At 44.9% G+C, this 27,729-nt stretch overlaps 1 protein-coding gene across 3 annotated transcripts in view; it reads right to left on the bottom strand.

Moving 5' to 3' along the window:
- Positions 1–12,397: 12,397 nt before the first annotated feature.
- LAMA1 (laminin subunit alpha 1) overlaps positions 12,398–27,729 on the bottom strand; it is a 125,691-nt gene continuing 110,359 nt past the window's right edge. For 2 of the 3 annotated variants that reach the window (XM_027526332.1, XM_027526330.1), the window contains exons 51-63: positions 27,167–27,308; positions 24,957–25,071; positions 24,561–24,731; positions 23,144–23,295; positions 22,017–22,202; positions 21,256–21,418; positions 20,255–20,367; positions 18,741–18,930; positions 18,042–18,200; positions 17,044–17,197; positions 15,397–15,530; positions 13,605–13,827; positions 12,398–12,759 (exon numbers count right to left, since the gene is read on the bottom strand). In XM_027526332.1, coding sequence (XP_027382133.1) covers positions 12,599–12,759; positions 13,605–13,827; positions 15,397–15,530; positions 17,044–17,197; positions 18,042–18,200; positions 18,741–18,930; positions 20,255–20,367; positions 21,256–21,418; positions 22,017–22,202; positions 23,144–23,295; positions 24,561–24,731; positions 24,957–25,071; positions 27,167–27,308 — 2,063 coding nt within the window. In that variant the 3' untranslated portion in view covers positions 12,398–12,598. The remainder of the gene's footprint in view (positions 12,760–13,604; positions 13,828–15,396; positions 15,531–17,043; positions 17,198–18,041; positions 18,201–18,740; positions 18,931–20,254; positions 20,368–21,255; positions 21,419–22,016; positions 22,203–23,143; positions 23,296–24,560; positions 24,732–24,956; positions 25,072–27,166; positions 27,309–27,729) is intronic. The other variant, XM_027526331.1, reaches the window with a different exon arrangement.

Consider the following 27,729-nt stretch of genomic DNA (forward strand, 5'->3'; position numbering starts at 1 on the left):
GAGTTGGACACAACTGAGCGACTAAATGACAACAATCATTAACAAAAAGGCAAGCCACATATTGAGAGAAAATTGTGTGTGTGTCAAATGCACATGTTACACCCAGGCTATGTAAAGAACTCTTTACATCTGCCAAAGCTCAAGAGTAAAAAAAGAAAAAAAGGGGGGAGGCGGGTACTTCCCTGGTGGTTAGGAATCCACATTGCAAGGGACGCAGGTTCGAATCCTGGTTGGGGAACTAAGATCCCACATGCTGCAGAGCAGCTAAGCTAGAGCGCCACAACTAAAGAGTGTGTGCACTGCAAGGAAACACCCTGCATGACACAAGGAAGACCCCGTGTGCTGCAACGAAGACCTGACGCAGTAAATACCTAAAAATTAAAAATAAAGACAACTCATGTTTTTAAATGGCCAAAAGACTTGAACTAACATTCTGCCAAAGTATAGAAATGGTTGCTCTACAAGGCAAGGTACTCAACACTATCAGCCCTTACTACTACTACTAAGTCGCTTCAGTCGTGTCCAACTCTGTGTGACCCCATAGACGGCAGCCCACCAGGCTCCCCCGTCCCTGGGATTCACCAGGCAAGAACACGAGTGGGTTGCCATTTCCTTCTCCAATGCATGAAAGTGAAAAGTGAAAGTGAAGTTGCTCAGCCGTGTCTTGACTCTTAGTGACCCCATGGACTACAGCCTACCAGGCTCCTCCGTCCATGGGATTTTCCAAGCAAGAGTACTGGAATGGGGTGCCATGGCCTTCTCCGATCAGCCCTTAGGAAAATGATAATTAAACTACAATGTAATAGCACTATGTAAACACAAGAATATCCCCGTTAATAACTGGCATTCTCATTGCTGGTGGGCGTGTGAAATGGGAGAACCACTTTGCAAAACTGGTAGAATAGTACAATTTTAACCATACACCTACCTTATGTGGCCACAGACATCAGAGTGGTGGCCTTTGTGGTGGGATGGGCTGGAGACGGGCATGAGGTAGCTTTCTGGGTTCTCCACGAGAAGGCCCAGCCCAGTTTGCAGCCTTTCTCGGTACTCCACACTGGGGGCCCTTTGTGTCCATTGGACAGCTGTCTCCACGCCCCACCGACCCCATCCCCAGCCTTCCCGTTACCACAGTGAAAGCACTTTGCAAGCTGGGCAGTCATTCCTCAAGTGCTGCCATGGCAGATCCTGCAAAGATCTTAAAGCCTTCCCATCCCTTTCTACCCCCACTGAACCCCAACGTAGCCCTTGCTTTTATGGTGTTTTAACTGGAGAAGGAAATGGCAACCCACTCCAGTATTCCTGCCTGGGAAATCCCACGGACAGAGGAGCCTGGTGGGCTACGGTCCATGGGGTCACAAAGACCAGGACACGACTGAGCACACGCACAGCAGACAAGGTACACGTGTGCTTCTTGATGCAAACAACAGAGCATTGTCTTCATTTTCGTCTTCACAAACTTCACACTTAATTGAGTTCACACTTAAGTGATAAATATTTGTTGATAAATGGATGTTCGACGTTTCACCACGTGTCACATCCTCAATACCATGAGTCGTGCTAAAGACAGCTGCCCAGACTGAGGGAATAGAAAACGAATGCCTTACCCTAGAAACCCGAATTGTTAGGCCCTAACCTCCAGATCAAAGAAGCAGCCTTTGTATTCCGGAGCTTTGACACAAAGTTATACCAGGTCCTTTAGTGGTATTTCTTGAGACACATTCACAAGACTGACAAGCAACAAAAGGATCTAGGAAAACTGGAATTGAACACAACCTCCCTCCTCCTCTGCTCCTTTCATTTTGAAATCTGGGTGATTGCCACCCACCAGCATCCTTTCTTCCTCCAGGACACATTTCCCCTCCAGGAGCTTATGAGAAAACAGCCAAGCTGCTCGGCCAATGTCAGGATAAAATGAGAGTATCAGCCAAATTGAATACTGCAAGGAAATTGGAAGGAAAACTGGAAAATGAACAAAGATTCGGTGAAAAATATATAACACACAGGAGAATCAGAAAAAGGGAGTCTGGGGTGCAATTGTAATTGGTCATATTTTTTCCCTAATTGAGGAGATCAACTAACCAGCATTTTATTGAAGATTTTCACATCTAGGTCCAAAAGAAAAATTGGCCGGTAATTGTCTTATAATTTCCTTACCTTGTTTTGGAGCCGGGGTTATAGCCGACTTGTCCAATGGGTAGAGTCGCTTTCCTGTTTCCTGTTTTTGTCTTCAACTTTGTAACAGTGTGTGAGGTGTTTCAGGGAGGGGTGGGCGGGAGGGGCTGCAAAGGGGCAGGAGGAAACCTTGTGGGTAGTGGGTGTGCTCTTTTTCCTGAATGAGGTGATGATTGGGAGGATGGATACACACAAAGTCATCAGGCTGTGCACTTTAAATATTAATATGTGCTGTCAAGTTTATCACATGTCAGTGACACCTCAGTGAACCTGTAAAAAAAAAAATCAGCGACACACACTCAGGCCTGGGCTCTGAGCTCGGGTTCCCACACGTGTGCCCCAGATTCCCCGGGACTGGACGCTGGGAAACAGCTAGGCCTCACCCCCACTGCCCATGCCTGGAAAGTGGTACCCAGCAGGAAACTTGGGGATGACATTTAAACTGTGAGGCTGCCCAGAAGGACAGTCAAGAATATCTCCTGTGCAAAAATGATGATTTTCACTGGAAAAATTCCCAGAAAGAGACTGGGTCTTCACGTGAAACTTCCCAGGAGGCCAGAGCCCCCACGGTTCCCCAGTCAATGACCCCAAGGTTGGTGTGAAGGGGCGTACACCACCTCGTCTCTTGAGTGGGCTGTGGCTGGGATTCCAGGGGCCGCGTCACGGCCAACATGGGACAGTAGCAGTAACAGAAATGGTTCACAGAGGCTTCTGGAGTCCTTGGACCCACAGCCTGTTGGGACATGATAGGGAAAAAGAAGTTTTACTTAAGCCTTCCCTGGGGTCCCAGATGAATGGAACCACTGGGCCAGGGTTGCTTTCTGGAACACTAAGGATCTGAAGTAACAATCCCCAGTTTCTATAAGAATTATCAAAGCAGCTTCAGTAATATAAAGTGGGGATGAAATGCCAGAGAGAGAGAACCCTCGTCTGATCTGCCTGCAGCGATGGAGGCATCAAAGGACAGGAAATTTCTGTTACATTTGATGCCTAGAGAGGGCTTCTGATTATTGCTACAATTCTTGAGAAATCACCTGGTTGGGTAAGGTCGCTGGACAGGTCTTGCAACCTTCAGGAAATAACAGCAAAATCACAGTCTCCTTGCAAAGTGACTCAGGGTTCAACGTGGTCTCTGCAGATAATGGCCTCCAACTGCCAGGATGGCTTGCTGGAGAACTTGAGCCATCCTGACAAACTTCAGGCCCCAAGAAGGCCCAGACAAAAATCAGCATTCATACTTTTAAAAAGGTCTAAAAGTAGGTTGTGGTGTGGGGGGGGGGGGGGGGGGCGGAGCGGGGGGCGGGCAAGGGAGGTTTCCCCATTTTGTGTTCTCCTACATGTCACCTTGGGTAGAGCTGCTAGACACAGTCCTGGCCTCCCTCTTGGGAGATGGCCCAGCATGCCAGGGGCATCTGCAGTCACATCTTAATGCAAAAAAAAATTTTTTTCTTCCAGTCTCTCTCAGTTCTCCATATGGAGCTCCTATTACTCTATGTTAGATCTTTAGAAGTTATCTACCTGACACTGGTGTTTTGTTTTTGTTTTTATTTTTCAGTCTTTCATCTCTCTATTTAATTTGTTGAATAATTTTCATTATTCTATTTTCAAGTTTACTCTTTACTTTATCATCTACACTCTGATCTTGAGTCCATCCAGTGATTTTTTTTTCACTTCCGATATTCTATTTTTCAGTTCAGTAATTTTCAGTTGGTTCCCTTTTCTATTTTCCATTTATCTGCTGAGAATTTTTTTTGTCATTACATTCATTTCCAATGTGCTTACTCTGACCTTATGTAGCATAGATATAATCACTGCTTTGAGATCTTTGTCTCATAATTCCATTTTGAGGTTGGCATCTTTTCCCCTTGAGAATTGGTCCTATTTTCCTGGTTGGATGTGTGTAGAAAGATTTTGAATCGTATCCTGAATATTGTGAATGTTATGTGCTATATAAATTCTGGGTCCTATTATAAGTCACTGAGGAATTGTTGATGTTTTGGATTTTGGTAAGAAATTGACTAGATTGTGTTCAGACTATAAGTTCTCTCCCATTTTCTGTTGGTTATATCAATTAAAACACACACATGGATGCATACCTTTCAGTTGACTTTGGGAACTGCTATAATACTCAGCAATAATTCATTGATTTGCCTTGTCACGTTATCAGTTCAAGATTCCTCTCCTTTCTCCCCACTCCCAACATTACTTAATTCTAATATAACAGTGAAAGGAGGAAAAAAGTATTATCTCTTAGGTTAGCCTGTTAAGAAGTGCTTTCTTCAGTTCACTTCTGATCTCACCTAGAAGGCTGAAAGACTTTCACAGTTATCCAAGTTTGAACATTTCTTCCCAGCCAGACTCAGTGAGCATAACATGCCAGATGATTTTCTACTTTTTGCCCTACTCACTCATATTTCTTCTTAAACTCCATGATCAATTTAATCAAACTTCAAGAATACACAATTACATTTAAATCACACACAGGCTCCTCTGTCCATGGGATTCTCCAGGCAAGAATACCGGAGTGGGTTGCCATTTCCTTCTCCAGGGGAATTTTTCCCAACCCAGGGATCGAACCCAAGTCTCCTACATCACCTGCATTGCAGGCAGACTCTTTACCCACTGAGCCACTGGGGAAGCCCCACTGACTTCCTCACCACACCTAAATCCTGTTTACCTTTCTAGTCTGGTTGCAAAGCCCCCGTTGTAACCTCTGCTGTGTCTGGACTTCACAAGCTCCCATCTGCTCCACTGACCGACGTTCTTTCCCTAAATGTCCTCTTCTGACCACCTAATGGGGACACAGAGCAATGCTCTTCCATATTTATCAAAGCTTTTACTGTCTTTTTATTCATAACAGACAATCACATTTGGATTTTCAACACATGCTTAAAAGTAAATTATTGATGAAATGCTGGATGCTTATAACGGTTCTGGCTAAAACAAACTGCCATAAACTTTACTCTTTTGTGTTTATGAAATTCTTCTAATTATGTAAACAGAAACCACAGCTTTTCAGTATTGAAGATGGAGTTTGTATTGTGACACTTCATAATTATCACATACTCCATATAATCTGAGAAGAAAGTATCATTTCTAAATTTTGTTACTCAGAAAAAAAATCTCTCCATTGTTTTTACCCAAGTCCTTGCTTCAGACAGCCGCAATGGGTCCCTTTGCTGGACACTGAAAGAGTTTGAAAGGAACATGAGCTATGCCTTTGTCACTGTTTGAAAAAAAAATCCTGATAGTTTTTGCATTTCCGAGTATATTATGCTGAACATTTCACTACATATTATGGAAACTGTTAAGCCTATAGAACTACTTTTGGGAATATCTTGCAAAAGAGGCTTACGCTGCCATTTGTTTTATGCTTATTAGATGGCTCAGAGGAATTACGTTTGCAAAGAAGTTTTGAAATTTATATGAAGAGCTACACTGCTGAGGTATTTTTAGAAAAAATGATAAACTAATATTCAACTCAACAATTATCTACTAATAATCTCCCATAGGTCCTAATTATGTTAGCTTTGAGAGAAATGCCCAAGAAATATCTGACACAATATAGCCCTTACAGGAGTTGTGGACCAATTAGATTGTTGAGATGCACATGCTATCTGAGGGGGGAAATGAGCATAAATAAGAACCACTAAAATCAAAAACACTAATTTGAAAAGATACATATGCACTCCTCTACAGCATTGCAATATAGCGATGTAGCAGCATCATTTACAATATCCAAGATACAGAAAAAGTAAAAAGTAGGAAAGTAAAGTAAAAAGTAGGAAGTCAAGAAACACTTGGAATAACAGGCAAATTAGGCCTTGGAGTACAGAATGAAGCAGGGCAAAGGCTGATAGAGTTTTGCCAAGAGAACACACTGGTCATAGCAAACACCCTCTTCCACCAACACAAGAAAAGACTCTACACATGGACATCACCAGATGGTCAACACCAAAATCAGATTGATTATATTCTTTGGAACCAAAGACGGAGAAGCTCTATACAGTCAGCAAAAACAAGGCCAGGAGCTGACTGTGGCTTGGATCATGAACTCCTTATTGCCAAATTCAGACTTAAATTGAAGAAAGTGGAGAAAACCACTAGACCATTCAGGTATGACCTAAATCAAATCCCTAACGATTGTACAGTGGAAGTGAGAAATAGATTTAAGGGACTAGATCTGGTAGACAGAGTGCCTGATGAACTATGGACGGAGATTCATGACATTGTACAGGAGACAGGGATCGAGACCATCCCCAAGAAAAAGAAATGCAAAAAAGCAAAATGGCTGTCTGAGGAGGCCTTACAAAAAGCTGTGAACACAAGAGAAGCGAAAAGCAAAGGAAAAAAGAAAAGATATACCCACTTGAGTGCAGAGTTCCAAAGAATAGCAAGGAGAGATAAGAAAGCCTTCCTCAGTGATCACTACAAAGAAATAGAGGAAAACAATAGAATGGGAAAGACTAGAGATCTCTTCAAGAAAATTAGAGATACCAAGGGAATATTTCATGCAAAGATGGGCTCAATAAAGGACAGAAATAGTATGCACCTAACAGAAGCAGAAGATATTAAGAAGAGGCAGCAAGAATACACAGAAGAACTATACAAAAAAGATCTTCACAACCCAGATAATGATGATGGTGTGATCATTCACCTAAAGCCAGACATCCTGGAATGTGAAGTCAAGTGGGCCTTAGAAAGCATCACTACAAAGCTAGTGGAGGTGATGGGAATTCCAGTTGAGCTATTTCAAATCCTAAAAGAGGATTTTGTGAAAGTGCTGCTCTCAGTATGCCAGCAAATTTGGAAAACTCAGCAGTGGTCACAGGACTGGAACAAATCAGTTTTCACTCCAATCCCTAAGAAAGGCAATGCCAAAGAATACTCAAACTACCACACAATTGCACTCATCTCACGCTGTAGTGAAGTAATGCTCAAAATTCTCCAAGCCATGCTTCAGCAATAGGTGAACCATGAACTTCCACATGTTCAAGCTGGATTTAAAAAGGCAGAGGAACCAGAGATCAAATTGCCAATATCCGCTGGGTCATGGAAAAAGCAAGAGAGTTCCAGAAAAACATCTATTTCTGCTTTATTGACTATGCCAAAGCCTTTGACTGTGTGGATCACAATAAACTGTGGAAAATTCTGAAAGAGATGAGAATACCAGACCACCTGACCTGCCTCTTGAGAACTCTGTATGCAAGTCAGGAAGCAACAGTTTTAACTGGACATGGAACAACAGACTGGTTCCAAATAGGAAAAGGAGTACGTCACGGCTGTATATTGTCACTTGGCTTATTTAACTTACATGCAGAGTACATCATGAGAAACGCTGGGCTGGATGAAGCACAAGCTGGAATCAAGATTGCCAGGAGAAATATCAATAACAGATATGCAGATGACATCACCCTTATGGCAGAAAATGAAGAACTAAAGAGCCTCTTGATGAAAGTGCAAGAGGAGACTGAAAAAGTTGGCTGAAAGCTCAACATTCAGAAAACTAAGATCAAGTCATCTGGTCCCATCACTTCATGGGAAATAGATGGGGAAACAGAGGCAATAGAGGCTGACTTTATTTTTTTGGGCTCCAAAATCACTGCAGATGGTGATTGCAGCCATGAAATTAAAAGACACTTACTCCTTGGAAGGAAAGTTATGACCAACCTAGACAGCATATTAAAAAGCAGAGACATTGCTTTGCCAACAAAGGTCTGTCTCGTCAAGGCTATGGTTTTTCCAGTAATCATGTATGGATGTGAGAGTTGGACTATAAAGAAAGCTGAGTGTCGAAGAATTGATGCTTTTGAACTGTGGTGTTGGATAAGACTCTTGAGAGTCCCTTGGACTGCAAGGAGATCCAACCAGTCCATCCTAAAGGAAATCAGTCCTGAATATTCATTGGAAGGACTGATGTTGAAGCTGAAACTCCAATACTTTGGCCACATGATGCGAAGATCTGACTCATTGGAAAAGATCCTGATGCTGGGAAAAATTGAGGGCAGGAGGAGAAGGGGACAATAGAGGATGAGATGGTTGGATGGCATCACCGACTCCATGGACTTGAGTTTGGGTAGGCTCTGGGAGTTGGTGATGGACAGGGAGGCCTGGTGTGCTGCAGTCCATGGGATCGCAAAGAGTCAGACACAACTGAGTGACTGAACAGAACTGAACTGATATATATAAACAATGCAATACTGTGGTGTGCTTAGTCGCCATCATACCCAATTCTTTGTCACCCCATGGACCAAAGCCCGCCAGGCTCCTCTGTCCATGGGATTCTCCAGGCAAGAATACTAGAGTGGGTTGCCATGCCCTTCTCCAGGGGATCTTCCCAACCCAGGGATCGAACCCAGGTCTCCCGCATTACAGGCGGATTCTTTACCACCTGAGCCACCAGGGAAGTCCCAATGCAAAACTATTCAGCTGTTAAAAAAGAATGAAAACTTGCCCTTTGCACAGCATGAGTGGAATTGGAGGGTATTATGCTTATTTCACTATAAGTCAGAGAAAGACAAATACTGTTTGATAGATAAACAACATAGCTTGCATTGTGAGAAGAGTCCCGGGCCAGTCCATAATCCAGCCAGCCAGTTGAAACACCTCCCTTCGGATTGTCTTACCAGTCTCTCAAATTCAATACATTCAGAGCTTGAGTTCATAATTTTTCTGTGTACCTCCTGTCTGTGGAACTGCCATTGTCATTATCCAAGCTCCCTGCTTGAGTCTCATAATCTTTTACTGCCTAAAGCTAACGCGTTGCTGGAGCCTCCAACATTCCTATACAATTCTCTTATCTTTATCCCTGCTGTGGTATCAGTTGCCACTCAATCAGTGCTGCTCAACTGGCAGACTCGGGCTGCCCTTTCCAGCTAGTTTATGATTTCAAATGCACCATTTCATCACAACACTCTCCTAATGGAAAGCCCAGATGCTTCATAAGGCATGGCATCCAGTCTCCTCCCTACCAGCTTAAATGTTGTGCTCTCCAAGGTTAGACCCAATGCACGCTGTTCTCTCTCCACCTGCCCATCCCCCCACCCACCTCCTTATATTCCCATCAGTCCACTTTCTTTCAGCTGGGTGGCTTGGACCCACGTGTCATGCTTCCATACTGCCTCTCTAGCCCTGAACACCACCTTGCATAGAAGTGTTCATTGCTATCATGTCCCAGTCTTTGCAACCCCCTAGACTATAGCCTGCCAGCCTCCTCTGTCCATGGGGATTCTCCAGAGAAGAATACTGGAGTAAGTAGCCATTCCCTTCTCCAAGGGATCTTCCTGATGCAGGGATCGAACCTGGGTCTCGCACATTGCAGGCAGATTCTTTACTGTCTGAGCCACCAGGGAAGCCTGTGCATAGGAAAGCACTTTGTATGTTGGCTGCTACTACTGTTTATTCTGCAAAGCCTAGTTCCAGCTGCCTCTGTCAACCTTCCCAGATCTGTCTTTCACTTGGTACCACAATTTAGCCCTTGATTTATAGTGTTCTAAGGTGAGAATACATGTGCCTTCTGGTCCAGCATTTCTAACAGAGCATTTAATCATTTTCATCGCAATTTCTGATTTGGACACTAAATTGGCCCTTAATTCTTAAGCCTGTGTTGGATGTGGTTGTTCCATATCCAGCCACGAGTGTTATCATTCCTAATTATGATGCATCCTTTTAGAGGTGGTGGCACAGACAGACAAAACAGGAAAATGAATAAGGTGTTATATAAATCAGACTTCTCATAAAGGTTATACCAGCTGTGTTAAATGCATTGGTTAGTTTTCTTTTTCTTGTTCCTGGTGTTTAATAAAGCATGTCTTTAAACCAACTGATTTTTGTACATTCTGCCAGCAAATGTGACTGAAGATTAAATTTCACTAAGGTCAAAGTTATTGGTTTATCCAGATGTTCTCTGAGTCAATTTTAATAATATTTCCAAATATAGACCTTTTTGTGGTTGTTGGCATAACTACATTTTACAGGTGGAAAACCTAAGCTTAAAAATTGCACTGGATACTATGGGGAAAAACGTATGGAGTTTCCTCAAAAAATTAACAATTGACTTACTGTATGATCCAGTAATTCCACTTCTGGGTCTTCACCCTAAAATGGTGAAAGTAGGGACTCAAAGAACTATTTATATGCTCATATTCGCAGCAGCATTATTCACAATAGCCAAAAGGTAGCAAGAACCCCATGCCCATTGATGGATAAATGAATAAACAAAAATATGGCATGTAAGTCGACAAACAATAAATGCTGAAGAGGGTGTGGAGAAAAGGGAATGCTCTTGCATTGTTGGTAGGAATGTAAATTGATACAGCCACTATGGAAGATGGTACAGAGAGTCTTTAAAAAACTAAGAATAAAATCACCGTATGACCCAGCAATCAATCCCACTCCTAGGCATATACCCTGGTGGCTCAGATGGTAAAGCATTTATCTACAATGCGTGGGACCTGGGTTCGATCCCTGGAGAAGGAAATGGCAACCCACTCCAGTACTATTGCCTGGAAAATCCCATGGATGGAGGAACCTGGTAGGCTACAGTCCATGGGGTCGCAAAGAGTCAGACATGACTGAGTGACTTTACTGTCTTTTATTCACTTAGGCATATACCCTGAAGACAACAGGGTTGAGAAAGACACATCGATCCCATTGTTCATTTCAGCACTATTTACAATAGCTAGAACATGGAAGCAATCTAGACGTCCATTGACAGGTGAATGGATAAAGAAGTTGTGGTAGGTATACACAATGGAATATTACTCAGCCATAAAAAGGAATGCATTTGAGTCAGTTCTAATGAGGTGGATGAACCTAGAACCTATTATACAGAGTGAAGTGAGTCAGAAAGAGAAAGATAAATATATTCCAATGCACATATATGGAATCTAGAAAAATGGTTCTGAATAATTTATTTTCAGGGCAGCAATGGAGAAAGAGACATAGAGAATAGACTTGTGGACACGGGGAGAGGGGAGGAGAGGGTGAAATGCATGGAGAGAGTAACATGGAAACTTACATTACCATATGTAAAATAGATAGCCAATGAGAATTTGCTGTATGGCTCAGGAAACTCAAACAGGGTCTCTGTATCAACCAAGAGGGGTGGGGTGGGGAGGGAGATGGGAGGGAGATTGAAAAGGGAGGGGATTTATGTATACCTATGGCTGATTCATGTTGAGGTTTGACAGAAAACAATGAAGTTCTGTAAAGCAATTATCCTTCAATAAAAAATAAATTAAAAAATATGGTATATACACATGATGGAATATTACTCAGCCTTAAGAAAGGAAGGACACTAACACATACTCCATCATGGATGATCCTACAGGACCTTATGCCATGAAAAATAAGTCAGTCACAAACTGACTGATGCTGAATGATTCCGGTGACTCAAGTCGCCAGACCCATGCACACAGGAAGAAAAATGGTGGATGCCAGGAGCTGGGGAGAGAGGGCAGCTGGGAATTAGTATTTAATAGGTACAGAGCATGTTTTGCAAGACGGAGTGAATCTTGGAACTGGATGGTGGTGATGGTTGTACAACAGTGTGAAGGTACCTCATGCAAAGAACTGTACACTTAAAAATGGTGAAAATAGTAAGGGCTAGCTATCTAGTTATGATGCCACTTCTTTTTTTAATCTTGCAAAATGCTCTGTTAGGTTAGGTCCTCTCAGAACAAAGCTTTGTCTAGACCAGGCTCTGTCTTCCTGTGTTCCCTTTGCTTTTTGACTTGCTGAAGTCTATTTAATGTGCTTATGTGGCAAACAGTTGGCGCCCTCTGCTGGAATAGAACCAATAGTGTTACCTGTTCATTGTAGAAACTGGAGCTTAAATTCTTGATAAAGAAATCAAAGTATTCGTGTTGCTGTTGTTTAGTTGCTAAGTCATGTCCGACTCTTTTTTCAACCCCATCGACTGTAGCCAGCCGGGCTCCTCTGTCCCTGGGATTGCCCAGGCAAGAATAGTGGAGTAGGTTGCCATTCCCTTCTCCAGGGGATCTTCCCGACCCAGAGATCGAACTCTTTTCCTGCATTGGCAGGTGGGTTCTTTACCACTGAGCCACAGGGAAAGCCCATGAAAGTATTCATACACCACTCTAATCTATGATAGTCTATAATGATATTTTTTAAAAGTTTAAAATGCAAAACATGAAGTATTATCAGGCGATCAACAGAACATTTCAAAAGTTTCATTAAAAAAACTTAAAAGAGCCAGTGATTTCAATTTACATTTTAAACTATTTAATAGAGGTATTTGTTGTACACATGGTTTTAGTTAAACATAAACAAAAACGTTCTCTCTGGAAATACTGAACCTGAGTTGGAAATGAAATCTGAACTGTAAAGATTTTAGTTCACAAAATATAAAATAGTCCTCAAAATATAAACGATGGTTCCCAACTGAGGGATTCCCCAAAGTTCAGGACTCAGTCCCAGGACAGGAATGAGGGAAAACTCCTTGCAGGTCAAAAGCTGTGCTGAAGTCGAAGGACTGCACTTGCGGGCCCTTAGTCAGAGTGAGCCTCCGCACACAGCCCCGGAAGGAGGTCCGGCTGCTCAGGCAGTTCTGCTTCACATCAGCTGTTTAGGAAAGAAGAGAAAATAAATCTTGTTGTGTTAAATGATGTGAGAACAGCAGTAGAAACAAAACTAAATGCTTGTGGTTTCTGCATCAAGATTAGAATATTTTTCCACATACGTGGCTTCAGTGATAGCGTAATTTATAGAAAACTATTAATAAGCAATAATTTTAAGGCATAGTTGTGACTTGTCATAAAAGGGATTTTTATCTTATTAACATTTGTATTAATTACTTGGAGAATCTGAAAAGCGATGTGAGAGGGTAAGACACATGCTTGTCCTCTAAAATGATTACCAACCCATAAATTGATTCCCACTTCTGGGCATCATTTAAGATTTCTGTCAGTAAAGTCACCCAGCTTACCATACACCATACCCGATGTTCTCAGTCTTACCTGATGATCAACTTCCGCGTGCATGAATACGAAGTGGCTTCAGTCGTGTCTGACTCTGTGAGACCCCGTGGACTGTAGCCCACCAGGCTCCTCTGTCCATGGGATTCTCCAGGCAAGAATACTGGAGTGGGCTGCCATTTCCTTCTCCAAGGGATTTCCCAACCCAGGGATTGAACCCGTGTCTCATATCTCCTGCATCAGCAGGTAGGTTTTTTTGTTTGTTTTGTTTTTTAACCCTAGTGCCAACTGGGAAGCCCCGATCAACTTATATATGTAGATTATTCTGATTTTTCCAAGAATTCCTAGGCATTTGGAATAGAGCTAAAATGGTAAAGGATTTGTTACCCAAACCATGTATCTTTCTTCACCCCTATTCTTTATCCCCCTGGATAAGACCTCCCCCAGAGGCAGTGCCCCTCGAAAAGTGAGCAGAGTAGACATCACACGCACCAGGATAGCCGCCGACATAAATGGGGTCGTTGGTATCAGCAGAGGTGGACTGGGTGTGCGGACTTTCCGCTCGAACCACGTTCCCGTCGACAGTCAGAACCACGAGATGCTTGCTCTTGTTTGCCTGAAGGGTGTGCCATCTCCCATCGCAGAGCCTACTGGGAGTTTTGGGCTCGTACGTGGCCGTTATCCTCCCAGCACCATTATTAACGTGAAACAAGAGCTAAACAAACGAGACACAAGCCAATACCTTGGTGAATTCTTCCTTATTCAAGGAACACAGTCCATTCACACGATGTTCTTAGAGTGCATAACATCAGAGCATTCTGCTAAAAGGGAGGGCTACCTATGAAAATGTTGGCTTAAAGTTCAACATTCAGAAAACAAAGATTATGGCATCTATTCCCATCACTTCATGGCAAATAGGTGGGGAAACAGTGGCAGACTTTATTTTTGGGGGCTCCAAAATCACTGCAGATGGTGACCGCAGCCATGAAATTAAAAGATGCTTACTCCTTGGAAGGAAAGTTATGACCAACCTAGATAGCATATTAAAAAGCAAAGACATTACTTTGCCAATAAAGGTCCATCTAGTCAAGACTATGGTTTTTCCAGTAGTCATGTATGGATGTGAGAGTTGGACTATAAAGAAAGCTGAGTGCCAAAGAATTGATGTTTTTAAACTGTGGTGTTGGAGAAAACTCTTGAGAGTCCCGTGGACTGCAAGGAGATCCAACCAGTCCATCCTAAAGGAAATCAGTCCTGAATAGTCATTGGAAGGACTGATGTTGAAGCTGAAATTCCAATACTCTGGCCACCTGATGTGAAGAACTGACTCATTTGAAAAGACCCTGAAACTGGGAAAGACTGAAGGTGGGAGGAGAAGGGGACAATAGAGGATGAGATGGTTGGATGGCATCACCGGCTCAATGGACACGAGTTTGAGTAAATTCTGGGAGTTGGTGATGGACAGGGAGGCCTGGTGTGCTGCAGTCCATGGGGTTGCAAAGAGTCAGATATGACTGAGCAACTGAACTGAACCTATGAAAAACAAACAGTGGTTTTGTAAGACAGTGTCCTAAGGATTCTGATGCTAGCCTATTCCCAAGGCTTCGGAAGGGAAAACGGCCACCTCCATGGGAGCAAGCCTGAGCCACAATCTTTGATGCATCCTCAAATCAGTGTCATATTTTCAGCATGACAGGAGCCCATGGGTCTACTAAGAAAGTTGGTTCACAGCTGTTGCAATAGCACCTGTGAAGGAACATTTACTAACTCCCTCCTGAAAAACCATGGATGCTCTACTACCCCAGGTGGTAGCACAAACAATCTGAGACCTGCAGAAGGAGGGAGGGAAACACTAAGTATCCTATTGTCAACTTCTTGTGCTGTATGTGAAGCTTTGTTATTGTTGCTTAGTCACTTCAGTCGTGTCTGACTCTTAGTGATCCCCTGGACTGTAGCCCACCAGGCTCTTCTGTCCATGGGATTTCCCAGGCAAGAACAGTGGAGTGGGTTGCTGTTTCCTCCTCCAGAAAATCTTCCTGACTCAGGGATTGAACCTGTGTCTCCTGCATTGCAGGCAGATTCTTGACCACTGAGTCACTGGGGAAGTCCTTTTTTAGGATTATCTATTTTTAAATATTAAATGAATCTTTTCTGCATTCCATCAAAGTGCATAATTAGAAATTTGGATCTAGATATTTCTACTGTTTCTCAACTGCTCTCTCTGACACTGGGATGAGATGTGCGGGGGCAGGGAGGGGGAAGGGCATCCAGATTAAGTGTTCACCTTTCCATCTACAATCTCCAGTCCAATGGCATCCACTTTGGCGCTGCTGATCCCCAGGAGGACACCGTTCTCCGATGAGGTACGGAACTCCAGCGTGATGTTCACGTCGGATCGCACTCTGTAGCCTTCTCTGACTGAAACACACAAGGAAGACACTCAGTGATGGGGCCTGCCTGATGCATGAAGGCGTAGGCTCAGAGAGGCCAGGGGCTGGGCTGGCTGGCTGGCTGTGCTGTCGGGCTCCTGATGAGGGTCAGGAGACCTAGCTCCAGCTCCTTCTCTGGATCCAGCTCCACCTCCACCAGCAAGTCTCTTCCACCGCTGAGCCTCGGCTTGCACCTCCGTAGGATGAAGTGATGCCTTTAAAGAAAACACACTACCAGCTGGGCTAAACCTGACTAGAGCTGACATAGGCACATGCTTTTATCCAGAGCCATGTAGGTAAAATCAGAAGGGAATTGATCCATGTAATTGGTTCATCATCCATCCAAAAAATAGAGCACTTTACTTTCCCAGTATCCACTAACCAGTGTGGCATTATTTGCTGAGTGTGTTAAGTGTGTTAGACTCCACACTATGCTTTTTTTTTTTTTTAAGGGGGTTTTAATTGAATGAATTTTTCATTCAGGTGATAAAGAAGCTGGGCTAAGTTAGGGGATATTAGCAATAGCAGGCAGTTGTTACCTATGGGGCCCAGGGCTGAAGGAAAAGTGGGAGATGGTGGTGTTACTAGAAGCACAGAGTGCAAGAGAGAAGCCTGCTGGCTTTTCCTCTCCTCCCTCCCAACCTCCACCTTCCACCAGAGCCTCCCTGGAAACCCCAGGCAAAGGAGCCCAGAAATTAGTTCCCTGTGATAGGAAATAGAACAGGAGCCAGGGGAGCACTGTTTGAGTGCAAACAGGAAGTTAGCCGGCAAGCTGCTGTTGTTTAGTCCCTAAGTTGTGTCAGATTCTTTTCGATTTCATGGACTGTAGCCTGCCAGGCTCCTCTGTCCGTGGGATTCTCCAGGCAAGAATACTGGAATGGGTTGCCATGCCCTCCCCCAGGGGATCTTCCCAACCCAGAGATCAAACCCACATCTCCTGCTTGGCAGGCGGATTCTTTACCATTGAATCACCAGGTTTAGCCAGCCAATTAAGCATCTGAAGTGGGAGAGCATGTAAGATATTTAACAAGGGCTACTTCTAAGCCTTGAGGAATTTCCATCCTAAAGCATTTTAGAGATTTAAATTCCTCTACTTACTACTCATGAATATTTCAACAGTCTAAACAGAGTTAATTTCTTCATCAAAACTGAGTCTCACTTGGCTGGCTGGTCCAGACACTTTATGGTGCTGGTTTGGAATTCAAAGGTCTTTATTAACCTGAACAGTGACAGCTTTTGCCTTATGTAAATCTGGGGCCAGTACAGATGACACCAGGACCACATGTTGCCGTCTGGAGGGTCACCTCTCCTAACGAGAGGAGGCCATCTGGGTACCACGACAGGTGAGCAGGTTTTTACACAAGATGCTGAGAATCCAGAATTTGTGGTCTCACTGCGGCTTGTACAGCGGGTCCTGTCCTATCGGATGATTCCTGGATCCTCATCATCTTAGATTACAGGGCATCCCAGAGATTGCCTGTGAGACAGTTGATCGTACATACCGAGGGCTGCATATCCACTGCCTTCAAAGAAAGTTCCTTCCTGGGCCACGGCATAGCACCTGGTCACTGCAAACGCAGACACGGGGCTGTCCATGTGCAGCTGCTGGCTGTTCACTGTCACCTCTCCGAGGCAGGCAGGGACGCTGTGGGTGATCTAAGTGAAATGATGCAGGAGTAGGTGATGGTGAGGACATGAGAAGGACAAGCACACACTGTTCCCACTCTTCAACACCACACAGTAAAAGACTGTCTTTTGGTTTTAAAAATCCAGTGGCCACCATACTTCACGTGAAGGTCTAACTTAAAGCTACTATAATAGAGTAAAAAGGGTTTTCTACTGAGTAAATATTGTGGAAATCAAGACTGTGGAGTGGGGTTTCCCTGGGGGTTCAGGGGTAGAGAATCCACGGGCCAGTGAAGGAGACACAGGTTGGATCCTCGGTTGGGAAGATCCCACATGCCATGGAGCAGCTAAGCCCGTGTGTCACACAACTACTGAGCCAGTGCTCTAGAACCGGGGAGCTGCAACTGCTGAAGCCCGTGAGCCCTAGAGCCTGTGCTCCGCAACGGGAGAAGCCACTGCAATGAAGCCCGTGCTCCACAACCAGAGAGCGGCCCCCTCTTGCTGCAACTAGAGAAAAGCCCAGGCGCAGCAACAAAGACCCAGCACGGTCAAAAATGATAAATGAAAAATCAGGAAAAAAGAAAAGACCGTGGCGTGTTCTAACCTGCAAATACAAATTTGCTGGACTTTTCCTGAGTTGCACTGGGGCTAAACGCCTGTGGGAAGGGAGTTGTTTGTTCACTAACAGGAAGGCACGCTGGGCTTCAAGGAGAAGCCCCAACACACAGTCGAGGGATGTGGTTCCAAATGTTTCCATTTTGTGGGCAAGCTCCAGGCCCAAACACGGTAATTTAAACATAAATACATTCCTCCACAAGACAAACAACAACCACAATAAAGGTACAAATGGGCCTACGGAGAAAACGCTGCTTACGTTTCCAGTGTTCCTGGCCCTGTACTCGGAGGGGAGGCCTCCGAGGTACAGCTTTCCTTCCACGTCTAGCGTGGTGGCATCTCCCACCGTGGTCACCACGGGCGATTCCTGGCCGTCGACCGTCATGAAGCCCCTCCTTTTAAAGTACTCCGTCTTGACCTAGAGAGATCCGAAGACATGAATCATTTCTAAGGAATCTGAGAAAACAACAGCTGTTTGCAGCACCTGTTCACTGCTGGAGTAATAACCCGAATGGAACCCTCAAGGACGGCTCAGGTGTTCGCACCTCCGGGGTTGAGAGGAGGCTGAGCCTGGAGCAGGTTAGCACAGGACCTGCTGGAGAGTCCCCATCACAGCAACACGGAGGCCAGGACATCAGGTTGGGCCCATTCACACCACCCGTGGGCTTGGTTGACTTCTCATCAAACCAAGAACATACCTGGTGAGTGAACATTTTGTTCATTTTACCAATGTTTGCTGAGTGCCTACTAAGTTTCAGGCACTGAGTGATCCCTTGAGGGTATTTCAGGAAGCAGAAAAGGTTGTGCCCCTCAGAAGCCTACATTCTATGGGGCAGACATCAGACACAGAGCAAGCTGGAAATCAAAGGGGTTGATCCCACTACTGTGAAACGGAGTGCACACGAGGGGCCGTGGAACAGAGCTTGGCACGAGTGACCCCACCTTCCCGAGAGCCTACCGTGTGCCACTGGCCGTCGCTGAGCAGCGCAGGGTGTGAGACCTTGGTCCTGCCCTTCCCAAGGTCGAAGGTGAAGTGCAGGCGGCCCGCGTGCAGCTGGAGCGCGGCGTGGTCCACCTGGTTCTGGTGAGCCATGTAGAACACCAGGCCACTGGAGGCGAACGTGCGGATGCGCAGCTGAACTGAGAGCCTGGAGGGAGGCGAGGGCTCTCAGGAAGGAGCATGCTCTCACTCTTTAATTGTTTAAATTCACTCTTTAATTTCAATTAAATTTCTTCAATTAAATTAATTTCAATTAAAGTCACTCTTTAAATTCAAAGACCCCGGTAAGTGTTTCAACATCTGTTTTGAACATCTCAGGTTATCCATCCCTTCATTGATCTATCCATTCATTCACTCGTGGTAACTGCCTACCTCCATCTGCCAGGAATCTTCCTAGGAGCAGAGGATCAAGCAGTGAACAAAGGAGGGTCCCTTTCTCCCCAAAACTAACACCAGAAATATACCACAGAGTTAAAACTGAGTCACGTGGAGGCCAGTGGGGAAGGGGGCTAATGAGCTGTGGCAAAAAATGGTGATGATGGTGAGAAAGCCAGAGGGCTCAGAGGTCTTGATGGGGGTGAGCAGCTGCTGGAGAGAGAAGTAAGGAGGAGAGAGAGGTGGTTAGCAGGATGCTTAAAGCGAGATTGTGCAGGTGGGGTGGGTACTTAGGAAGTGCTCAGCAGTGTGACCACGGGGAGAAGGCAGCCAGGGAGGAACGAGGGAAAGACCTCTGACAGATCGGAGCCAGAGGACCTCAAAGATCAGGGGCTGGGCAGCTGCCAAGCTCATGGGGACTGAAGGCAGGAGACAAGGGGCAGTGACCCCAGATGGCGGCGACAGAGGGGTAGAGCACTGCAGAGCCGAGGGTGTGGACTGCGGGGCTGAGACCCACAGGAGGACAGGGAGGCGTGCAGGTCCTGAGGACCCTTGGCCACGAGCTCTCTGGCATGTGAGCTGGCTTCCCCAGCTGGAGAAGGCTGCCTGGGACAGCCAGGTGTGAAGGGCAGAGGGAACGTGCAGGCTGGCGTGCGTGTGGCTCCAGGAATTTGGGGTCATGATGATAGAGCTGGGGGGGGGGGGCTTTTCTGCAGATTAGTGAATGCTTCTTGTAGAACGGGGTTCAGCGTCCAGAAGACAGCTTCAGGGGACTTGGGATTCCAGAAGGAAGAGGGGTTTAGGTAGCCAGGGCTCTCCTCTACACCGCCAGAGAGGCAGCCACCCACCATCATCAAGATGGCGTCCAGACAAACCACGGAACCCGGCCGAGCCACGCTGGCGCATCTGAGCCGCATAGGAGTTGCGTTCCTATTTGCCTCTCACTGCCACCACGTGGTGGCAAGCTGAACGCACCGAAGTGTTCACTTCTCATGAAACACGAGAAGCTTCTTCCGGAAAAGACTCACTGCTGAAGAATATGCCCTGGATTCTTCTAGCAATGAGACATCTCGTGAGGACATTAGAGCATCACCTACCTCTTTCGGACAGCCAGCTGGTTAAAGGGCAGCACCAAGTGGCTGCCTTCTGCGAGGCCAAACTGGTGGGCATTGGGGATGTATTCTGGGGCCCTTTGCGTGGCGCACAGTTCCTGTAAGAGATGCATATGGCTCACAGCCATGCAAGGCCAGGCCCACCACCCCCGCCCTTCCCCACACCCTGCAACACAAACATGTCCTTCCATGAAGGAAACATCTCAGAAGCAAGGGTGTCAGAGCACCAGCAACACAAACACACCAGCAACACAAACACACCAGCACAGCCTTTACCTTCTTGGCTATTTGTTCCACACCCCTCTGTCTCTCTGAGAAGGCAACTAGAGCCTCTGTTTTTACCTCAGTCCCACTCAAGTTCACCATATTCCCATGAATTTTCATCAGGTCCAAGGGGCAAAGGCCTTGCTTGTGCCGGCAACCACTCCCCCTCAAAAAAAAAAAAAAACCTGCTCTGGGGAAGGCAGCTGCAGGAACAGCTGGCACATGGGCAGCAGGGGACTGTACGTGCCCACAGGGGACAGGCCAAGGTGGTTCCTCCTTGACAGGAGCGAGGTGTAGCCAGGAGGAGCCGGGCTGGAGGGCAGGTGCCCTGGGTCCAGGCCGAGTAAGGCCGTAGACTCAGTTTCCCAGGTCAGTGGATGGAGGCTACCAATACCACCACCCTGAACTCAGAGATGGGCCTTGCTCTACACAACTGAGCCATGTGCATCATCACAGCATGAGCTCTCAACCAAGGAAGCAGAGAAATCATCAAGCAGAAAAGTGAAAGCTAACAAGGGCTTCCCTGGTGGCTCAGATGGTAAAGAGTCTGCCTGCAATTCAGGAGACACAAGTTTGATACCTGGGTAGGTAAGATCCCTCGGAGAAAGGAACTGCAACCCACCCACTCCAGTATTCTTGCCTGGAGAATCCCATGGATAGAGAAGCCTGGCAGGCTACAGTCCATGGGGGTCACAAAGAGTCAGACACGACTAATACTGAACTGCATAATTAAAGAAGGGCCTTCTCACTGGACTTGGTAGAGGCTGGGGCTCTGGCGGGCGCTCTCCGTCCTCGCGGTAGACGGCTAGTTTCGGCCTCCCTGAGAGTGAGCAGGAGTCCAGGTCTGCATGTTCATAGTCAGCGGCACTCGTGAAATCCAGAAGTCTAGATACAAACAAAGCGTTTCAGAATCAGTGGTGATAATACAAGCCAACACACGCACCAAGGTCACAGGATTACTGAACACTTAAAATCCATTAAAAAATACGAATACAATACTCTTAAAAGTAACCGAATCGACCATCTCCCACAATGACTGGAAACCCATATGCATGCTCAGTCTATTCAGTCGTGTCCGACTCTGTGACCCCATGGACTGTAGTCCATAGAATTCTCCAGGCAAGGATATTGGAGTGGGTGGCTATGCCCTCCCTTAGGGGACCTTCCTGACCCAGGGATAGCACCCACTCTCTTAAGTCTCCTGCACTGGCAGGAAGGTTCTTTACCACAGCACCACCTGTGGAACTCATGTCTAGCGGTTCTCTTCTTTCTCATGCATGATGACAGACTGTCCACCATTCTAGTTCAATAAAGGCCATCTGGGGGGACTTTCATGATAAAACACGGGATCCACTTATCATTTGGGAACCTGCAGAATTTGAGGCCAGCTCCAATGACAAAATTAGACTGTAGATTAGTGTCGGTACTGGGCATTGAAAGATCGGGACGGGCACAGTCAGGCTGAGAGTGCAGTCATACTTACTCCATGTTAAAGACCAGGTTTCGGATACAGCCGTGGAACGAGCTTCTCATCTTGAGCATGGGTGTCCCCTCACCCTCTGGAATGCCCCCGACGTACAGGCTGGACACATTTATAGTCCTGCTTTCTGCTGACGGGCCCAACTTCATTTCCACAGGAGTTGTCTCATCCACTTGAACAGTAACAACTCTAAAGGAGAATATAAAGGTTTTTAAATACAATGAAACATCACTGTCCATTTTATTCCAGCAAGTTCTTACTAATAAAAGTTTTCCCTGAAAGAAATTTTTTAACATGAAATTTAACATGTGTGAATAAAAAAAAGGCAACTCTTGAACATGAAAAGAGACAGCTGAACATTTTCCCAAAATGAATGTAATGGTGATTAAACATTATTCAGTTCGAGTGCTTTTTGGAGTGTATCCTCTACTTCTTTATCTGTGACAAAATGTCCAGTGTGTTTTTAAAACATTTGGTCCATAGTTTTTGAGAGAGATTAATACAGAAATGTTACTCTAACACTACTTACTACTATTTACATTTTACTGTTTGCATTGTTGCTATTTACTATTATACCATTCACTATTAAAATTTGCTTCCTGGGTGGCTCAGCGGTAAAAAATCCGCCTGGCATACAGGAGAGGCAGGTTCAAGCCCTGGGTCAGGAAGATCCCCTGAAGGAGGAAATGGCAACCCACTCCAATATTCTTGCTTGGAAAGTCCCAGGGACAGAGGAGCCTCGCAGGCTACAGACTGTGGGTTCAGTCGCAAAGGGTTAGACACAACTGAGCACACTACAGTTATTTACCATTTTCCCACTCACTATGAGAATTCATTAACACTGTAATGAATGGTAGTTGACACAGAATTTTTCCAACTAAAGACAATTTATCCTGGGCCCCACAAAAGGGCGGGGTTAAGGTTGTTCAATTATGAAAAATCTGCAAATGTCTTATTATAAAGCAAATGAAATTGATTTCCAAGGAGGTCTTCCAGCAAGCTCCTAGAATTATTTTGGAACTTTAAAAACTGAATGCTAATGACATCATACTAATTATCCCAATCATTTCACTGCAAAGAGCCCCATACAGGCATCCTACTGGGGAGCCTTCGTAAGGTCAGGCAAATACCTTCCGCTCCTTATCATGGAGATGGAATGCTCTTGACCGTCACCGTAGGTGCCCATGGGAGCGTGCAGGAGAGCTCTTCTCAGGCTGGTTCCGTCCCCAGGGTTAACATGCACTTCAACGTGGCCTTCAATTAGCATGATGGACCAGAAGGGCTAGGAAGGAGACACAGATAATTCCCATAGAAAAGACATTACTATAGGATTTAAAGAATTATCATCTGATGAAGCCCATGTGGCTGTATTAGTGCCAAGGAAGCAGCTCCTTAAAAACACCACCATGTGACACAACTGCTTTCTACTTCATATGCTACTTTCTAATCTCTGCTCACTTAATTTACTTTCTGCATTAGGCTGTTATCACTAACCACATCAAAGATTTCCATTTCTACACAGTCTTCACACTTCCTTATTGCTACGTTATGTGCTACCAAATAGTCACGTCGTAAGTCACTGATCTATTTCTCTCTTTCCCCAGGTTTACTGAGACATGATTGACATATACCGCTGTATTAGCCTTAGGTATACAACACAACCATTGGATATTTGAACATATCACAAAATGATCACCACAACAAGCTTAGTTAACATCGATCACCTCATATAGTTGCAAAATCTTTTCTTATGGGGAGAGCTTTTAAGATCCACTCTCTTAGCAACTTTCAAATGCAATATGGTGTGGTGACTATAGTCACCGCGCTGTACATCGCCCCCTGATCTTCTTACAGCTGCACGTTTGCGCCTTTTGGCCCTCTCCACCCAATTCCCTCCTGCCCTTACAAACTCGGTTGACCACCAGTCTGTTCTGTTTCTATGAGTTTTTTTTTTTTTTAAGTTTCTCCATATAAGTGAGATCATACAGTACTTGTCTTTCTCCATTTAACTTATTTCACTTAACATAATGTCCTCGAGGTTCATACGTGTTCATTCATAGGATTTCCTCCTATTTTATGGCTGAATAAAATTTCACTGAATAAACACACAGACACACACACACACACAGTATCCATAAAATATCTTGCACAGTAGAGAGCCATACTCTAAACTGTAGCTCTGTGACTTCTCTTTCATTAATACAATACCTTAGCATTCTCGGAGTCTCTTCGAATTACGTAATACATAAAGTCTGAGGAGAGGAAAGGGTAAATATCACCTAATTTATTACGATCCGAGGTAGACACTAAGTGTCTTTCTTCTCAGTGGCTGGACAAGGAAGATGGACTTTGCAACACAAAGACACCACTGATTCATGAAGGAAAACACATTCAGTAATGAACACGTTTCCTTAGTAAAAATGTGCCCCCATAAACAACCAGGCACACGGCTAGAATACACGTTAGGACTAAGTCATCTTCCATCCAATGTTTCCTGAAGTCATTTCCTCCCTGAGCTCCTGGCTTGACAGCCTCTGGGTCACTCACCCCATGTGCCTGCCGATCACCTGGCTTCTCACTGCTCTGGCTCAGGGCAGCCAGGACGATGCCACTGCTGCTCCTGGTGGCAAATGTTGCCAACAACTCCGTGTCTGGTGACAGAGACTTGGGGGGCAATTCAACATAGCCACCTCTCAAGAAGCTGACGCTTCGGACAGGCTGGTCAGAGAGGAGAGAAGAAAGCCCATCAGGTCCACCGTGTGTGGAACCTCCCCCACCCAACCATCACCCAGAGGCTGCTGCTGTTTACCCCACCCCCCTCTTTTCTATTCAATCCCCTGGTTTAGATCCTGTTGCCTTATGACGTTAGTAAATCAACAGGCAGTTGATTTACTCGTCCTAATATGATTACACTTGTCTCAATATTCATAAAACGCTCCCCACCTCTAGTATACAGCCTTTCCTCACGCCATAGGAATTTCTGAGTAAATCAAAGGTTGATCTGGATATTTCCAGGTTTTTGATGCAGCCCACGTAGCTTTTGCTGGAGACACCTTTCCTGTAGGGAAGGACAGGACAGCAGCAGCAACAAAGTTTGGATCTTATAACTCCAGGTTTGAAAGAAGAAATAAAAACAAGGAAGATCTCCTTTCAGGTGTCATGGTCTCCCTGTAAAAAGGTTACTGACCGTGAGATGGTGAGAATTCAGGTCAAACATGTGCTCGCCTTAGGACTAAAGAGAAGGATCAAATTTAGTGAGCACAACTATCCAGATGGCCACAAAGAAGGCCAAGCACCAAAGAATTGATGCTTTCAAACTGTGATGCTGGAGAAGACTCTTGAGAGTCCACTGGACACAAGAAGATCAAACCAGTCAATCCTAAAGGGAATCAACCCTGAATATTCATTGGAAGGACTGATGCTGAAGCTGAAGCTCCCTGTCTTTGGCCACCTGATGCCAAGAGCTGACTCACTGGAAAAGACCCTGATGCTGGGAAAGATTGAGGGCAAGAGAAGGGGGCGACAGAGGATGAGATGGTTGGATGGCATCACTGCCTCCATGGACATGAGTTTGAGCAAACTCCAGAGATAATGAAGGACAGGGAAGCCTGGAGGGCTGCAGGTCATGGGGTCATAAAGAGTCAGTCAGAACTGAGCAACTGAACAACAACCACCTAGGTGGCTACCTAGACAAACCCTGCTTAATATTTTTAAGGGAAACTATTACAGTCATTACCATTTGGACGTACTCACCAAAACAGGGGCCAGTTATAAGAAAGGCAGTGCATTGTCGTAAGGAAGTTATGGCACTTAGTTTACAGTTCAGTCTCTGGGAGCTCGGCTGCCTTGACTGCCAGCTGTGGATGCATTCTTTTTTTTTTAATGGTGTGAAAGAAACGTCTCGCTTAATTTGTTCCCAGTTCAAAATTACAAAACTGAGAACAGCAAACTACAGAAAGTTTATGTGAATTATTAAAGTCGCAAAGCTAAACAAGAATCAGAATCAGTGCACCTCTCCTCTGCTATCTTTAATCCAACTTGCTGATGCTGGTCTTTCAGCTTTCACATACATTATTCACTCTAATCACACAAAAGGGGAATCCAGATAAGTCTGTAGAAAGCACGATCTTTTTTTTTTTTTGGTCTCCAAAGAGATTTTTCTAGTAGAAAGTCTGGACAGGAGAATGATGCGTGATGGAAAGTAAGGCCTCCAAATATTGCACAGTTACCATTTTTAGATGTTCTACAGGCAGTAGAACATCATAAATTTTACTACAAAAGGCTTTCTTTACTTCTCAAGTATATGGCATACTTGGAAATAAATCCTGAATGTTCACTGGAAGGACTGATGCTGAAGCTGAAGCTGAAGCTCCAATTCTTGGGCCATTTGATGTGAAGAGCTGACTCTCTGGAAAAGACCCTGATGCTGGGAAAGATTGAGGGCAACAGGAGAAGAGGGTGGCAGAAGATGAGATGGTTAAATAGCATCACCGATTCAGTGGACATGAATCTGAGCAAAATCCAGGAGATAGTGAACGACAGAAAGGCCTGGCATGCTGCAGTCCAAGGGGTTGCAAAGAGTTGGACACAACTTGGAGACTAAATGACAACAACAAATATGGCATACTAATCAAAACAGAGTGCTATGGGCTCAGTTGTGTTCTCTACCTCCTCTCAAAAAAGATTTTGACTTTCTAACGTTCTACTTTGACGTAGTATTCATAAGGTACTGAATGTAACCATACTTGGAAATAGGTCTTTGTGGTTGTAATCAAGTTAGGATGAGGTCATTAGGATAGGTTCTAATCCAGTATGAGTGGTGTCCTTATAAAAAGGGGAAATTTGGTCACAGAGAGACACAGAGGGAAAACCATGTGTCCACACAGAGGAAGAATGCCACCTACAAGCTGAGGAATGCCCGAAGCTACCAGAAGCCCAGAGACAGCACGGAACAGACTCTTTCTCATGATCCTCAGAAGGAAGCAGCTCTATGGACACTTGATATCAGAATCGCAGGCTCCAGATACTGTACGAGACATTTCTTATACATTTGTTAATCACTTCTGTTGTTTAAGCTGGCCGGTTTGTGGGATTTTGTTATGGAAACGAAAATAGTAATTAGGACATGACACTTCTGCAGTGTGGTATCATACCTCACTACCCTCGACCTCGGTAATCCACCCACATAAACTGGATCCTTATCCAGACGATTGAGGTCAGAAGACGCCCCTGGAGTCTCCCCTTGCTTGGTTTCTTTGTAGGTGGTGTTGTAAGCATCAATAACTGCCAGGAGCCCTACAGGAGATCAAGGGGGTAAGAACATCATTTTCTACAGGAAAACAAAACACAGACATCTCACAAAGTTCATTAACAAAGACATATTCTTTTCCATCCTGCAAATTTGACCAAGGAATGTTCTTGACTGTTAAAGGGCAAATGAAAACCCTCTTTACAAAAGTCAATAAATCCAGAATGCACATGCTAAATGGCACCAGAATGTGTGAAAGAAAATGCAATCAATTTGACCCTTGATTCCAATTTAGCCTTTAATGTTAAATAATGCATTTGCAAAAGTGAAAGTCGCTCATTCGTGTCCGACTCTTTGCAACCCCATGGACTATACATATACAGTCAATGGAATTCTCCAGGGCCGAATACTGGAGTGGATAGCCTTTCCCATCTCCAGGGGATCTTCCCAACCCAGGGATCGAATCCA

Source organism: Bos indicus x Bos taurus, chromosome 24 (assembly GCF_003369695.1).
Source record: "Bos indicus x Bos taurus breed Angus x Brahman F1 hybrid chromosome 24, Bos_hybrid_MaternalHap_v2.0, whole genome shotgun sequence".
In the NCBI taxonomy this organism is placed as follows: Eukaryota; Metazoa; Chordata; class Mammalia; order Artiodactyla; family Bovidae; genus Bos; species Bos indicus x Bos taurus.